Here is a 14,866-nt window from a genome sequence, read left to right as displayed (position 1 = left end):
CAAGCCGGTGGCAGCGAGGGAAGCACCGGGAAGGGGAGAAGAAAAAATGTCATTCCAGCGTACCAAGGAACAAGCTTCCCAGAGTCAAACTGCCGAGAGAAGAAAACCCACGGCTCAAGGGACTGGCGCGGCTTCGGGAAGGAAGGCCGAGGGCAGAAGAAAGTCAGGGAAGGACGGACAAGGCCAACTCTTCCCTCGCATGGAGGAAGAAGAGCTCGCACGGCTCGAGACCGAGAAAGGGAAAGGGTCAGACACGCGAACAGGAGAGTCGCGGGAGACAGAGCTCGAGCGCAGGGGAGTGTTAGGGATTAAAGAGGAAAGGGGAAGGGTAAAGGGGTTAATTAATATATTATATATTAAAACACAATATACTCGCGCGCGACGACGCGACAAAATGGGCGTCCTCCCCGGGCAAAATCGCGTTCCAGACGCGTTGGCGCAGTTCGTTTCGTCATCCGGGGTCGCTCAAACGACGTCGTCGTCGACAATCGGGTCAAAAACGCATCGAAATTCAAATTTCACAAAATCTCGACCCGCGGTCGATCGTCCCAAATGGTTTAATTGAGCATTCGATAAGCAATAATGCAGGCAATGTGAATTGCGGCGATCGGAAACGTCGACTCCCCGAATTGCAAAGCTTGTGCGCGCGGGGGTACGAATTGTGCAGAAGGTCACCCTAAGGCTCAGAAAGGTCCTATAGGAATCCCTTTTGGGCTTCCTCATGTCGGTTTCATCCTTCTAAGTGCTAGACGTCGATACCACACACGCGAAGCTCCAAAAAAGGACGGAAGTAGGTCGAACTAAAACGAGGCGGGTCCCAGTTCTAAGGTTCTAAGATAGTCGCAGGAAGACCCCTAAGGCTAGATCCTAACTCCCCCGCGAAAGGCTAGATCCTAACTCCCACGAGAAATACTAGACCTCACGAAAATTTAGGTCAACACGTATGTAGGCCGCAAGGGTAAGAGTTGGAAGTTGCATGAGCTGTGAGCCATGAAGGTTGGAGTTGATCACATAGGTCGTAACGGAGAGCTGTAAGCGCAGAAACCGGAGTTGAGAGTTGTGTGAGTCATGTAGGTCGTAGTGGTAAGCTGCAATAGCTTTCATAGGACACAGAGATTGGAGTTGGAGATGTGTTGGGTTGTAGGTCACGTAGACTGTAGCTGATGACAAACGCCATAGTGGTGAGTTACAATAACGCCGGTAGGCTGCAGAGATATGAATTAGGAGTTGAATGAGTTGTGGTAACGTTCGTAGATTGCAAAGGCCGGAGTTCGGAGCTGTTGGGATAATGTTCATATGTCATAGAAGTCGGAGTTGGAAGATATATGAGTTGTGGACCACATAAACTATAGTGGCAAGCTGCAATAAAATCGGTAATCATAGAGGCGGGTCTTAGAAGTTGCATGAGTTGTGGACCATGTAGGTCATAGTAGTGAGCCACAATAACATTTGTAAGTCACAGAGGTAGGAGTTGGGAACCGCATGAGCAATGGACCACGCAGGTTGTAGTTTATTATATAGGACTTAGTGGTGAGCTACAATAACGTAAATAAATGATAGAGGCCAGAAATGAGATTTGCATATGATGTGGATCATGCAGGACATAGATGGTCACATATGCCATAGTGGAGAGCCACAATAATATCGTAAGCCACATAGACCAAAATTCGGAGTTGCATGAGTTGTGGATCACATAGACCGTAGTTGGTCACAAAATTTGTAATGGTGAGCCACAAAAAACGTTTGTATGAAGTTGAGAGCTACATGAGTCGTGAATCGTGTAAGTCATAGTTGATCACATAGGTCTTAGTGGTGAGTTGTAGTAGCGTCAGTTAGCCACCAAGTTCATTGTAAGGGGTTGCAGTTGAAGTGAACCACAAAGGTCTTATACCATAGAGGGGATCTATGAGGAGAAAACTTCAGGAGTTTGAAGGTCACGATATTCTAAGTATGACAATTATAAGCAGTTATTGCGGTGTGTTACACCATACTTTGATTGCGTTGTTACATCGTATTTGGAGTGTGTCATTATAACATATTCGAGATGAATAGTTACACAGCCTTTGAGAAACATCCTTATACTATCTCAGAAGTGTGTTGTTACAACATTTTCGGGATGCGTCATTACACCATCTTAAGGGTGTCGCTACATTGTATTCGATGTGTATCGTTACACAATCTTTGGGATGCATCAATACACTATATTCGGACTGCATTATTACACCTTCTTAAGGGTGTCACTACAACGTTATACCATATTCAAGGTGCGTAGTTATACCATCTTCGGAGTGCGTATTTACACCATCTTTGGGATGGGTAGTTACACCATCTTTGGGGTGTCTCATTACATCATCTTTGAGATTCGTTGTTACCCCATCTTTAAGTTGTGTTGATACACTATGATCAGGACGATATATTGCTTCTTATGGTGTGTCATTACTATGTAATGTTGGTTTTATGGTGTTTCGTTACTTTGTGTTGTATGTCGTGACTTTGCAAAGAGCTTCTTTGAAACGAGCAGCAGGAGGTCTGTCGATGGTGACGACGAGCGGTGCTCGATGGTTGACAACAACTGTGGAAGCGGGAAGTGTTCATTGAATCACTGGTACAAAACTGGTACAACAAAGGAATACTCATAAACCCTTCCTAATAACTAAAGTGCTCATGTTTAAAAATAATAAAATAAAAAATCCCATAAATCAAATGACCTCACAACAACATTATTCTTCTTGCATGCGCCTCTAAAGCCACCAATTTTATAAGAATTCCCCCAATAAAAAAGAATATATAATAAAGGTCAAGAGTGATTTATCCACTGAGCTTTAAAAGGTATAAAATTACAAAGCAACCATATCAAAAAAGAAAGCACAAAAGCCTTGGAAAGACCCACAAACCCCAATCCCCCATGCACACATCCTCAAGCCCAATTTCCAAGGTCAAGCATCGATTTAAAGGACCAAGTGAATCAAGAATCTTAAAAATAGTTCCTAATAATGCAGCACATTTCAATATGTGGATCCCAAGATGCAATCTCAATTATTTGATCTCTTAATCTTATAACAAGAAAATATTTTGAGCATCTTTTTATTGATGCCTCATATGTAGCCAGGTTATTCCTGAATAAAATCATTCGCTACTTTGCTTCTCACTTCCATTGCATCTACTGAGGACATAAAGTTTTCGGTTACTAAAAAAAATTGTATTGAAGCTTGTTGAGACAACTAAAATTTTCAACTAAATTACACCCTCAAAAAGATTATCGAATTTGTAAATGATATTGTAGAAAATTTGCTACAATATCTATTTGCTAATAGACTGGGATACTAAAATTTAGTGTTGCTTGCAACTAAAATAAGCTTATAATAAAGCAATACACTAAAAAAATACCCTTTGAAGTAGTGCATAGATCACAACATAAAAAGCCTATAAATCTCGTGAAATTACTTATGCAATAATATTTTCATTTTGTTGCATCATTTATTAAGTGTAAGCAGATAATTGCATTCTAATATCAAAAACATAAATTGATTTGCAAAATAAGAAGTATAGCTATCGGATTCTTATAAAAAGTCACAAGAATATAAGAAAGGTAATTATATGCTTGTTTGTATTCAGGTTCGATTTTTTTTCCAAGAGTAAATTTATAAAACTCCATATCAAAGCCGAATCCCTACAAATATGTTTACAAAAGCCTGCACCAAATCCATACATTGTAGGTTTGCATGCAAACATTAGCATTATTAACCCAACTTTCAAAATTGAGAATTTAATGCCTTACAAAGATAATTTTAAGCCTATAATAAATAAAACATAAAATTATGTGAGTGGATCTTCTACATTCCCGCCAACAACAATTTGAGTTCTGACCAACCTAAACCCTAATTTCCTTGTTCTTCGGGCAAACAACATTACATTATCTCATGAAAATTTCACCCACCATAAAATGCGATTTGGTGACTCTTAATAAGCTACCACACATCTCTTCCCAACTTCTGAATAATTATCATCAGCTTCGATGACGACAATCCAATCTAAACTTATATTCAACATTGACATATGATTGTAAGGATATTCCTGCCTTAATTAGAGATCCATATTTATGAAATGTTTTGATTGCCCATTTTATAGTAGTATTGTTTATTCGGATTTTTGTTGTTGTTTTATTTACTTACAATCCTAAGGTTCATTTACAACCAAAAACCTTAGGGCTTTGACGATCGATTATTGTTGGATAATGAATTTTAAGTTGTAAACAACTGAGCGTCTAGATAAACTAAGCTTGAGGGAGATTGTCAGGTGTTCATGCTCAGTTCATTAAAAATTTCATTTATCTGAAATTGACTTGTGTTAAGAATTGCTCATAAATATTGTATCCGTGTGTTCGGCTTGTTAAGACTGTAAGCCAAACATGAGCACACAATCTAAACAAATGAAAGAAAATAAATAACGAATCTGACATGATAAAATCATCATACTTATCTAGTAATGATAAGATAAATAAATTAAATATATGAAACAATAAAATATGCATTAAAGTTACACACACACACATATATAGAGAGAGAGAACAATAATAAGCTAGCACAATTAAATAAAGACATTTATGTTACGATGGCTAAGAAAATAATCTTAATATAATTGCTCAATATTAACTTGTTTATTTAAAGACTACATTAAATATGAGCTGCAGCAAATGATGACCTTTTTCGATAGCTTTATGATCAAGAAAATATTTCTCTCTCTTCTCAGGACCCGCAACAACCATACCTCTTCTCTCTTTCCACTTTAATATCACACACATTTAACAAAATAAAAGTGTATCGATAGCAAGTGATAAGCAAACAAATTTTTGAATCAACAACGGTATTCACAGCTACTAATACAGGTATAATAAAAATTAGTGTGCCACCTGAATGTTTTTAATGCAAGTCAAAGAGAGAGAACACAAATAAGCGGGAATCACTGGTAAAAAATAAGAAACTAATGTCACCTCGTTCAGAGCAAGTAGGTGAACAGCATCTGGACCCATGCTGCCGTCAATAGCAGTGGATGGAGTAGCCATAAGGACCAACTTCCTTTCTATAACCTAACAAAATAGAAAAAAAACTCAAGCATTAAAACAAAAAAAAACAAATATTTCTTTTTTACCACCAAAGGTTAAAAATGACAAACATGAAGGCATTAATTAACTAAACAAGATGAAGACGCCAAATAAAATATTTAAAAAAATTTATACAGCGCCCTCACTTTTTAAGCAAGTTGAACTATATCCTTTTGCCTCTTTAATCCCCATAAGTTGGATCCCCGCCTTCTGACCCAATAGAGCCAATGAGCCCATTTAACTTACACGACAATCTTTGTATAAGGGACAAAATAAGCTGTGTTCCTCTAGAAATTTCAACTCCTCGCTTGTTAACTTAGATGAGAGATGTTTGAAATATGAATAAAATGAAGGATGACATTTTGAGGGTTAAGTGATGTGATAAAATGAATTTTAACAAAGGCCATGCAAAATTTCTGATACCTTGGCCAACACGCTAAAAATTAACTTATTAAAAAAACACAACACAATAATTAACTCCTAAACAGATAAAATAATGAGGAATCTTCTAAAGGGGTATTACAAAGTGAACAATGAGGCTTCAACTCCTTCCAATACATGACGGGCTTAAATAAAAATTCCAATCATCCAAGCACTTCAAAATTTTACTTCTAAATGTAAAAACATTTTACAAAATCTATATACAGAGCAGATGCCCTAGTCAATGCTTTTGAGAAAATATAAGTTACTTTCTAAAAACGCATATATGAAGCATTGCAAATCCTCTACAGAGAAAAAAAAAATCACACACAGTACAATATACATTACTGATGCATGATCAGAGAGGAAACATTCAAACTCCAAACCAGCTTACACTAGTTGACAATAATATATATTTTTATATACTCCATAAGTTCTAACCTTTACTATGAATTAGTTGGAAAGAAGTTCAAATAGTATAAAATGGCTTCTTGAGAACTTTAGCTGATTGAATATGATAAATAACATTTATCCATGGCAACAATCTAGAAAGTATACAGGAAAAACAAGTATAGGATCTAAAGTTATGACCACTCACTGAATTTTTTCCTCTAGCTTTGGCTTGGTCTGAGGTCTCAACTTGCTCCATTCGGCCCACCTTATAACTTTTTCAACGCACATCACAAAATTCATGAACAATTGTGAGAATGTGCTGATGCTATGTGGACATAGAAACAAAACAAATGATAAACATCAATCTCCATACCCTCGAGCTACAAGTTTATCAACCGCATCATCAATTCCTGCTTCAGAAATTCCAACCTGACCACCAAATGTTAACAATCAGAAACAAATATCCATCAACAGAAACGCAAGAACGTGGATGATAAAAGCGTTAGACGATAGCCATTGAGAAAACATGATCAGCAACTCTAGAGATGAATGAGAAAACCACTGTAAGGTTCCAACTTCAATATATACCAGCAAATAATGCTCACAATAACTAACCAAATAAATATAGGCATGTCAGTGTAGCATGTGCATATGCACATAAGCACAATACAACAAACAAATATCGACACACGAGAAACAAACAAGAGCATAAAGAAAGCATTGAAATGAATACAATAAATACTTACATGGGTGCACTTAAAACTAAAAGTGGCTGCAATTCAGGAATAACTAAAGTAACTATCAAGATAAACCAAATAGAGACTAATACAAGCAGTTAAAACAACAAGATAGCTGGATTTTAGGAAGAATTGCGAGAAAGTTTCAACTAGAATTAGTAGTGTGACAAGAAATCTAGCATCTCGTTCTTGAAATAAGAAATAAAGTTTTACGAAGCATGCAAAAAACAAAGGACACAATGTATGTTATCCTTGAGAAAGGAGGATATGGAGACGTTAGCATATACAATATTATATATATATATGCTGATGCAATTCTATAAATACACCTATATATGATATAGTTACCATAGAACCGCCCATTCATGCTTGTAGCAACATGCAAACAAAAATGAAAATATTATCGCATCATGCATAAACATGTAAAGTATATGCATGTGCCTCCAACGTTGGGAGGAAAACATTGAAATAAATAAATAAATACGTTCCTGTATTAAAGTAAATAGACGACTTTTCTATATTTCAAACTTAATAACATTTTTTGGATAATTTTGAAATCGGGTTTACATTTTAAAACAATATATTTTTCAAAATCTGAATATGAGAAACCAAATAGAGTATCTGTCATGGTGTTCTAAGATATCCATGTATGCTAGTATTCGGCACAGATATGACAGCTCTTAAGCCATTCATTTTGTTGTAAAATCAAAGCGATAAGCAATAAAAGAAACAAAAGGAATAACAAAGATTTTACGTGGAAAATCCAAGAAGAAAAAAAAAATTAAAGGCAGAAGAAGAAAATTTACTATATCGAAGGAAAAAAAATGCAAGTGCACTGAGTATCGGCTCGCATAAGATCAAACCTAAAAAAAGGCACTTTTTCCTTGTACAAGAAGATGGGATGAAACAAGAGCAAACAAATTACAACCAAAATGTTGTTATAAAATTAATCTAGTAGTAGAAGACTTCAATCCTTGTGGTCATAATTTCCTACTAAGGTGAGAGAGAACCACAAATTTTCCATCACAAATCTTAACACATTTATTCATCATGTAGCTTTCACCCTTGAACATCCATAGTTCACATATCTAAATTCACAAATGTCGGATCAGCATGGAAAGGTAAAGACAAAATGCACATTTTTTTTTGCTTTGAAGCCTGTACGGTACGCTGTTTTAATATATCGAGTTAAAATGCTATGTAAAAATACATCAGTAAAAGAAGAACACGACCAACAAAAAATTACAGCCAGAGTTCGATCAATGATCAGAAATTGATTACGCTTCAGGAAAACGTAGTTATCACTAAGCTGTATTTGCCTATAATGAAACATGAAGTCAACATCCCAGTTGGTAGGTATAAATGAAAGGAACTGAATAATGCCAGTATAAAATGAAGAATATTTGAAACATAAGGGAACCAGAACTCAGTGGTAATTGATTCAAGTTAGGTCTATTTAAAAGTAAATGTGTTAAAATTAAACTAGGTTATAAAATTAATTTACCAATAAGCCAAAAACAAAGAACCAACAGTTCAATTATTCATGACAAAATAAAAGCTCAATATGTGCAAACCAAATTTGAAGCTCACGTATAATTTTTTTGGCAAAAATGTAAGAGCCGGTTCACATATAAAGGCGATATGTCATAATCATTCTGAAACACTCATTCATTTGTAGTCAGACACTAAAATTATTACTATTCCCGAGAAAACATTTTCAAAGCAAAAACCACCAAGAAAATCAAACTTCAATGACATTATTTTGACACACAAAATACAAGCAGATTAGAAAAGCGCAGGACCTGCACACGCAACATAATTATTTCCATAAAGTGATATCTATTTAAACAATCAAAATTAAAAATACATCCTGCACACACAGCATAAAGACAGAACAATATAATTTTATAATCGAATAAAAAAGAGAAGGGTCAAGATGGTCCCCTGACTCTTTAAAGGGGGTCTTTTTAGTCCCAGACTTTATAAAAATGTCAATTTAGTCCCCGGACTCCTTGAATATGTTTCAATATAGTCCCTAATGAGATCTATATTAGACCTTACTAAAAGAGCCTAGGACTAATTTAACACTTTTATAAACTTTGCGACGAAAAAGACCTCATGTAAATACTTAAAGAACTATTCTGACACTTTAATCAATTCGGAAATTATAAACATGCTAAAAGAAGAATACAAAAACTAGCAATCAGTTACCTGTCTGCATTTACCCACACCACTGACAGTCATTTTCCAGTCGAGCTCTCTCTGACCAATCTCAGCATCTAACTCATATAGTTCGTAAAATTTTCCCTAGTATTGTAAGAAATAATTAGTATTTAACTAGTTCCAAAATAAAAGGTAAAAAAGACAATCTTCAAAATAAAAAAATAAAAATAGTAAAAAAAAGAGATATAACAAGGTCAGCAGAATAAAAAATGAGGTGGGTACATATATTGCTTTCAGTGAAAATAATCAATGATTGATGCATTGTCATCAGAAAAGAAATAACAAAACGAGTTCTGATGAAATGAAATGTACTAAAAGTATTAAGGTCACCTCTCAATTACTTTTCTATGTTACTAACTCTATGCAAGATCAAAACTATTTATGTTAGTCTCGAACTTAGGAAAAACTTTGTGATCACATTTCATCGCCTGTTGTGAAGACTTAATCGTTCATCAAACCATCAAATAATTCATAGAAATTGTTGAAAATCTGCACCGCCAATAATCTGGACAACCGATGAAAAAGAAAAAGAAAAGAAACTAAAAGAAGAAAATTGCGATAAAAAACACACAAGAATTTTGCGTGGTCCAGTCCATAGGACCTACATCCACGGAAGGGAATCAAGAAACAATTCACTAAGATAATCTTGAAGATAACACCGCACAAAATCAAAGACGAACTAATCTCCTCAAGCTCTTTATAGATCTTGAACATGTTACATGCTTTCTTGATTCCAAGCCCTCTATTGATCTTGATCTTCATAGAGAATTTATTGATTCCAAGCCCTCTATCGATCTTAACCTCGATAGAGGCTTTCTTGGTTCCTTGCCTTGCTCTCAGAATTTCTCTCCCTTAACCCTTTTAACTCATATATGTCATTACATATATATTGACAATGACTCATACAAGATGACCGGTAGCTCTCTATCGATTTTGATCTTGATACAAGCTTTCTTGATTCCTCACCTTGCTCTCAGAATTTTTCCCTCCCTTAACTCTCTCAACTCATATACATCATTACATATATATAGACCAATGACCCATACAAAATGACCGGTTAAACACCTTTATATAGTCAAATGATTGTTATACCCATTAGCTATTTAAACTTCCTTATAAACGCAGCTTTGTCTTAGTTCACATAATTGGAAGTCACCATAACAAATCTCCACCTTGACTTCTAATTACAAACCTCCAAAATAGAGATTCCTTCCACCTAGCCCCAAATGGCCTGAGTCGTTGTCTCCCTTGACACTTACCTCAAAGCTTTGTCACCCAAGCTCAAGATTATCACGCTATGTGCTCTGTCCAAGATGTTGTTCTTTTCTCTTTCCGGCACTTCAGCCGGCAATGCCACCGGCCCATGCAAAGCTTCTGCCACACCTTGTTGCACCCACAAAGCTCTCATCATGACTCTTGACAGGTCAAAATCGTTCTTTCCAATGAATTTCTCGATGTCAAATTTGGCAATTCCCATTGTCGTTGCTGGAATTCCCACAGACGACGCCAATTTTTTGAAAATCAGCACCGTCAATCACCTGGACAACCGAAGAAAAGGAAAAAAAAAAGAAACTAAAAGAAGAAAATTGCGATCAATAACACAAGAATTTTACGTGGTTCGGTCCATAGGACCTACATCAATGAGAAGGAATCAAAAAACAGTTCATTAAAACAATCTTGAAGATTACACCGCACAAAATCAAGGACGAACCAACCTCCTCAAGCACTCTATCAATCTTGATCTTGATACAAACTTTCTTGGTTCCTCACCTTGCTCTCAGAATTTCTCTCCCTTAACACTCTCAACTCATATACATCATTACATATATATAGACCAATGACCCATACAAGATGACCGGTTAAACACCTTTAAATAGCCAAATGACTGTTGTACTCATTAGCTCTTTAAACTTCCTTATAAAAGCGGTTTTGTCTTAGTTCGCATAATTATGAGTCACCATAACAAATCTCCACCTTGACTTCCAATTACAAACCTCCATAATAGAAATTCCCTCCATCTAGCCCCGAGGGGCCTAAGCCGTTGTCTCCCTTGACATTTCCCTCAAAGCTTTGTCACCCAAGCTCAAGATTATCACATTGTCAGCTCGGTCCAAGATGTTGTTCTACTCCCGGCCGGCAATACCATTGATCCTTGCAATGCTTCTACGACACCTTGCTACACCAATAGGGCTCCCATCATGACTCTCCACAAGCCGAAATCGTTCTTTTCGATTAATTTCTCGATGTCAAACTTTTTAGGCTAGAATTCCCACAGACGGCGCCAATTGTAGCAGAATCTGCTGCCAAGAAAGTCGCAAGACAGCAAGGCAAAAAACGCAGGAAGGAATGCAAACAAGAATACCGAGAATTTACGTGGTTCGGTCTATAGGACCTACATCCACGGGATGGAATCAATAAACAATTCACTAAGACAATCTTAAGGATTGCACCGCACAAGATCAAGAACAAATCAATCTCCTAAGCTCTCTATCGATCTTGATCTCGATACAAGCTTTATTGGTTTCTCACCTTGCTCTCAGAATTTCTCTCCCTTAACCCTCTCAACTCATATACAACATTACATATAAATAGACCAATGACACATACAAGATGATCAGTTCAACACCTTTAAATAGTCAAATGACCGTTATACACATTAGTTATTTAAACCTCCTTATAAATGTGACTTTGTCTTAGTTCACATAATTGTAAGTCACCATAACATAAATGAAAAACTTATTAAAAGTAATGATACTGTTTTCAAAAACATATATGTTGAAATTACTCAAACTATTTTTATGCAAGTGGTGTTATTAAATGAGGTAACCCTAAACACCTCCCACTCCTCTCAACCAGATGTTATCACTAAAGCGCCAGCTAGATAAGAACTTAGATGTGAGGAGTTAAATGATCTTTAATGCAAAACTATTTTAGTATAATTAAAAGTATAAACCATAATATATGAAGAAACATATAATAAAGTAATATATATAATAAAATATTTGGGAACTAAGTCTTTTCTATATTGAAATTGAATCATGAAAAATTGCACAATCTAGTTTATGTGAAGTGAAATCAAACTCTTAAAAATCTTCATGAGAAGTGAAATTCCATTGATCCAATCTCTAGAGATACCATTAACAATAATAATGGGAGCTTGAGTGGAGAAAATCATGAACATGCGTCATAGATTTCAATAAATTTTTTAAAGAAGTTTAACTATATTGATAGTTTTCATAGCAAAATCCATTAGATGTGACATCAAACTCAATAATTCGCCTATAAAAATACTGTATGACTAAAACACATTCAAAAAAGACTCTCATTATTGACATCCTCATTAGCTTTACCCACATATTTAGGTTTGCATCATCACTTCACACTAATCATATCTCCATGACTTGAGGCCTATTTGGGCTGGCCACATTCATTTGTGAATTCAATTGTAAAACTACCATAGGAAAAATAGATGTTAAGGTTATTACACAATTCCCATACAATATATACAATAGAATTATAAAATCTTATATTGAGAATCCATGCAATACAACTACACCGCTAGAACATAGGCTGATATGCACAATCACGAAAAGTTATTCAATATAGCATAACTTATCAAAATGCAATTAAAAGATTATCAATCAAATGTAGGTGTACTGCAGCAAGAAAAAATAAGAAAAAAGAGGTTCCAAACAAACCCTTGTTGGTGCATTTACTACCATATGTGTCCCCTAAACTACCTAAGCCTATTTTTAATAAACATTTACTTCACAAGTTTTTTTTTTTTTCTAAACAGTGAAGAATAGATCACCACAAAGAGTGTGGCGCGAACACGTGATCCTAGACGAAAACTTGCTCCAACAATCACGAGTCCAGGTATTTTTTTATTCACAAGTGTTATTCCCACAATCTCTTGAATATTGTTGGCGTTGAGCCTTCCCTTCCAAGTTTAAATGTGCATTCAGCTTAATATTTTCATCCACATCGATACTCCAACATCACTTGATATTCACGCAATGGCCGCCTAACAGAATAACCATATAACATAACATAACGAGAATTGACATTGCTTAATAAACTCTACAAAAATATTAAAAAACACGTAATATTCATGAGGAATAATACAAAAATGTAAAACAAGCTAGCATAAACTATCACTATTAGCATAACTTACGACTTTAAAGAAAAGTACAACATCCAAATAATTGCATTTTACACTCCAATATTGTCTCTGAGAAGCTGACATTTTCTTCAAGGAATCAGAAGGAATGTATAATGTTCTCTGGTCATATAATGGGTCATTAGGGCGTCTACCATTTGCATCTCGAATTGTAGAAGGATTAAGCCACTCAAATTTACTAGAAATTTCATATTTCTCGTCATGAACTTCTTTTTCTGGGAGTTCTTCATTTGGCTTCTGCCTTTTATTAGATCCCAAAATGAAAGAGGATGAAATGTGTTCAAAATCACTTATATTTTGTATCCTCTTAAAGTGAGGAACATGTGGTCTCGTAGCAGGAGTTTCTGGTCCCAGCAAATCCAATACAAGTTCTGCATTTTGGGCCTTCCCGTTTGCCTCGAAAACAAAATCATCAGCATTCTTCTCCCTATCTTCAATGAACATTCCATTTCTCTTGTCTGGATTGTTATCCTCTAGTCCGGAGGATTTAGAGAGCAAACTAGATGAAACTATTTCCTTTTGGTTCCTGCAAGTGATAAATAAAACATGAATAACTTTTCTAATGCAGATACAAGAGGCTTTTACAAGCAATATTGTAAACAACAGATCTGACTCAAAATATTTTAATATATGAAGATATATCAACAGTTCATGCTCTAGAAAACAGAAAATTAACTGTTTAAGTATGCTAGAACAAACTTTGTACTCCAATATTGTAAAAAGTGAGAGAGGGCGAGCACATAATAATAGTTCCTGGCGTTAAAAGTACCAAGTCATGCCAAACAAGGTGCGAAAGGAATTTCAAAAAAAAAAACAAAAGATAAATAATGCCCGCTACCAATTCTGTAGATTCACCTAAGCAGTAAATAATAGCGAATAAAAGAATATCAAGCAAGGGGAAAAAAGGTAAATTTGAGACATATTAGAATAACTTTACAGTGTAATGAACCAACAGATTGATCAGCTTAGTTTTAAGGAGCAGAACAGGGACTGGCGAAACTTCTCTTATGCTATAGCTAAACGATGTAAAAAATCACTCTCCTCACGTCAAACCGTCTACGCACATCTCGAAATCTCACATTCTTCCTTGCTCAGTCTAAATAGAGCTTGTTTTTCTTATATGCCCTTGCTTTAGGTGACGAGACCAGCAGCAAAACGTACTGTCAGTTTACTTGGCAGAAAAGACAAATATCCGAAAATAATATTGCGATCGCATCGTTGAAACTGCTATAGTTGTCATAATGGAGCACCTGAAAGAAACATAAATCCATAGAAACTGTAATCCTAACTCAATCGAAAAAAAATACTTTGTACTGTAGCTCTTCGCAGCATCATCCTTAGCGAACTTATGTAGTATGCTGGAGAAGGGCTGCACCACGCTTTCGTCGGCAGAATCGAATGCTGCAGGAAATCTCGAACTGAAGAATGGACGACAGATCTTTTCCGGTGGAGTATCGATTCCTCTAACATCGTCTGCTGAAGGATCCGTGGTGGAGATTCCCGCCAGGGCTGAACTCTGGACTGGTTGCCGCGTTGACGGAATCTGGCACGGCGGCTTACTGGAGAAGGAGAAAATATCGCCGGACTTATGGGGTTCCGGCGAGGGTTTGTGCATAAAGGAGAGGATGGACTTCTGACGCTGCATTCCGCCCAACGAAGAGAGAGAACGGGATTTCGAGGATATCAGAAGACCAACAGGTCGGTATTTATCAAAGAAGAGAATTTTGGCGCGAATGGTCCGAGCTGCAATTTTGGGGCTTTTTTAGGTGGATAATTATATATATATATATATATATATATATATAACCTAAA

General features: G+C 36.0%; 1 protein-coding gene across 2 annotated transcripts in view; it reads right to left on the bottom strand.

The window, feature by feature from the left end:
* LOC110026063 (DNA mismatch repair protein MSH7) overlaps positions 1-14,719 on the bottom strand; it is a 49,156-nt gene extending 34,437 nt beyond the window's left edge. Inside the window, exons 1-6 of one of the 2 annotated variants that reach the window (XM_020726840.1) lie at positions 14,362-14,719; positions 13,049-13,580; positions 8,863-8,958; positions 6,288-6,343; positions 6,120-6,186; positions 4,991-5,086 (exon numbers count right to left, since the gene is read on the bottom strand). In XM_020726840.1, coding sequence (XP_020582499.1) covers positions 4,991-5,086; positions 6,120-6,186; positions 6,288-6,343; positions 8,863-8,958; positions 13,049-13,580; positions 14,362-14,699 — 1,185 coding nt within the window. In that variant the 5' untranslated portion in view covers positions 14,700-14,719. Of the gene's footprint in view, positions 1-4,990; positions 5,087-6,119; positions 6,187-6,287; positions 6,344-8,862; positions 8,959-13,048; positions 13,581-14,118; positions 14,185-14,361 lie in introns of those variants that run through there. The other variant, XM_020726841.1, reaches the window with a different exon arrangement.
* Between the last annotated feature and the right edge of the window lie 147 nt (positions 14,720-14,866).

The sequence above is a fragment of the Phalaenopsis equestris genome, unplaced genomic scaffold (genome assembly GCF_001263595.1).
Source record: "Phalaenopsis equestris unplaced genomic scaffold, ASM126359v1 Scaffold000347, whole genome shotgun sequence".
NCBI lineage: Eukaryota > Viridiplantae > Streptophyta > Magnoliopsida > Asparagales > Orchidaceae > Phalaenopsis > Phalaenopsis equestris.
Note: the sequence above shows the minus strand (reverse complement) of the source record. Positions and strands in the feature narration are given on the sequence as shown.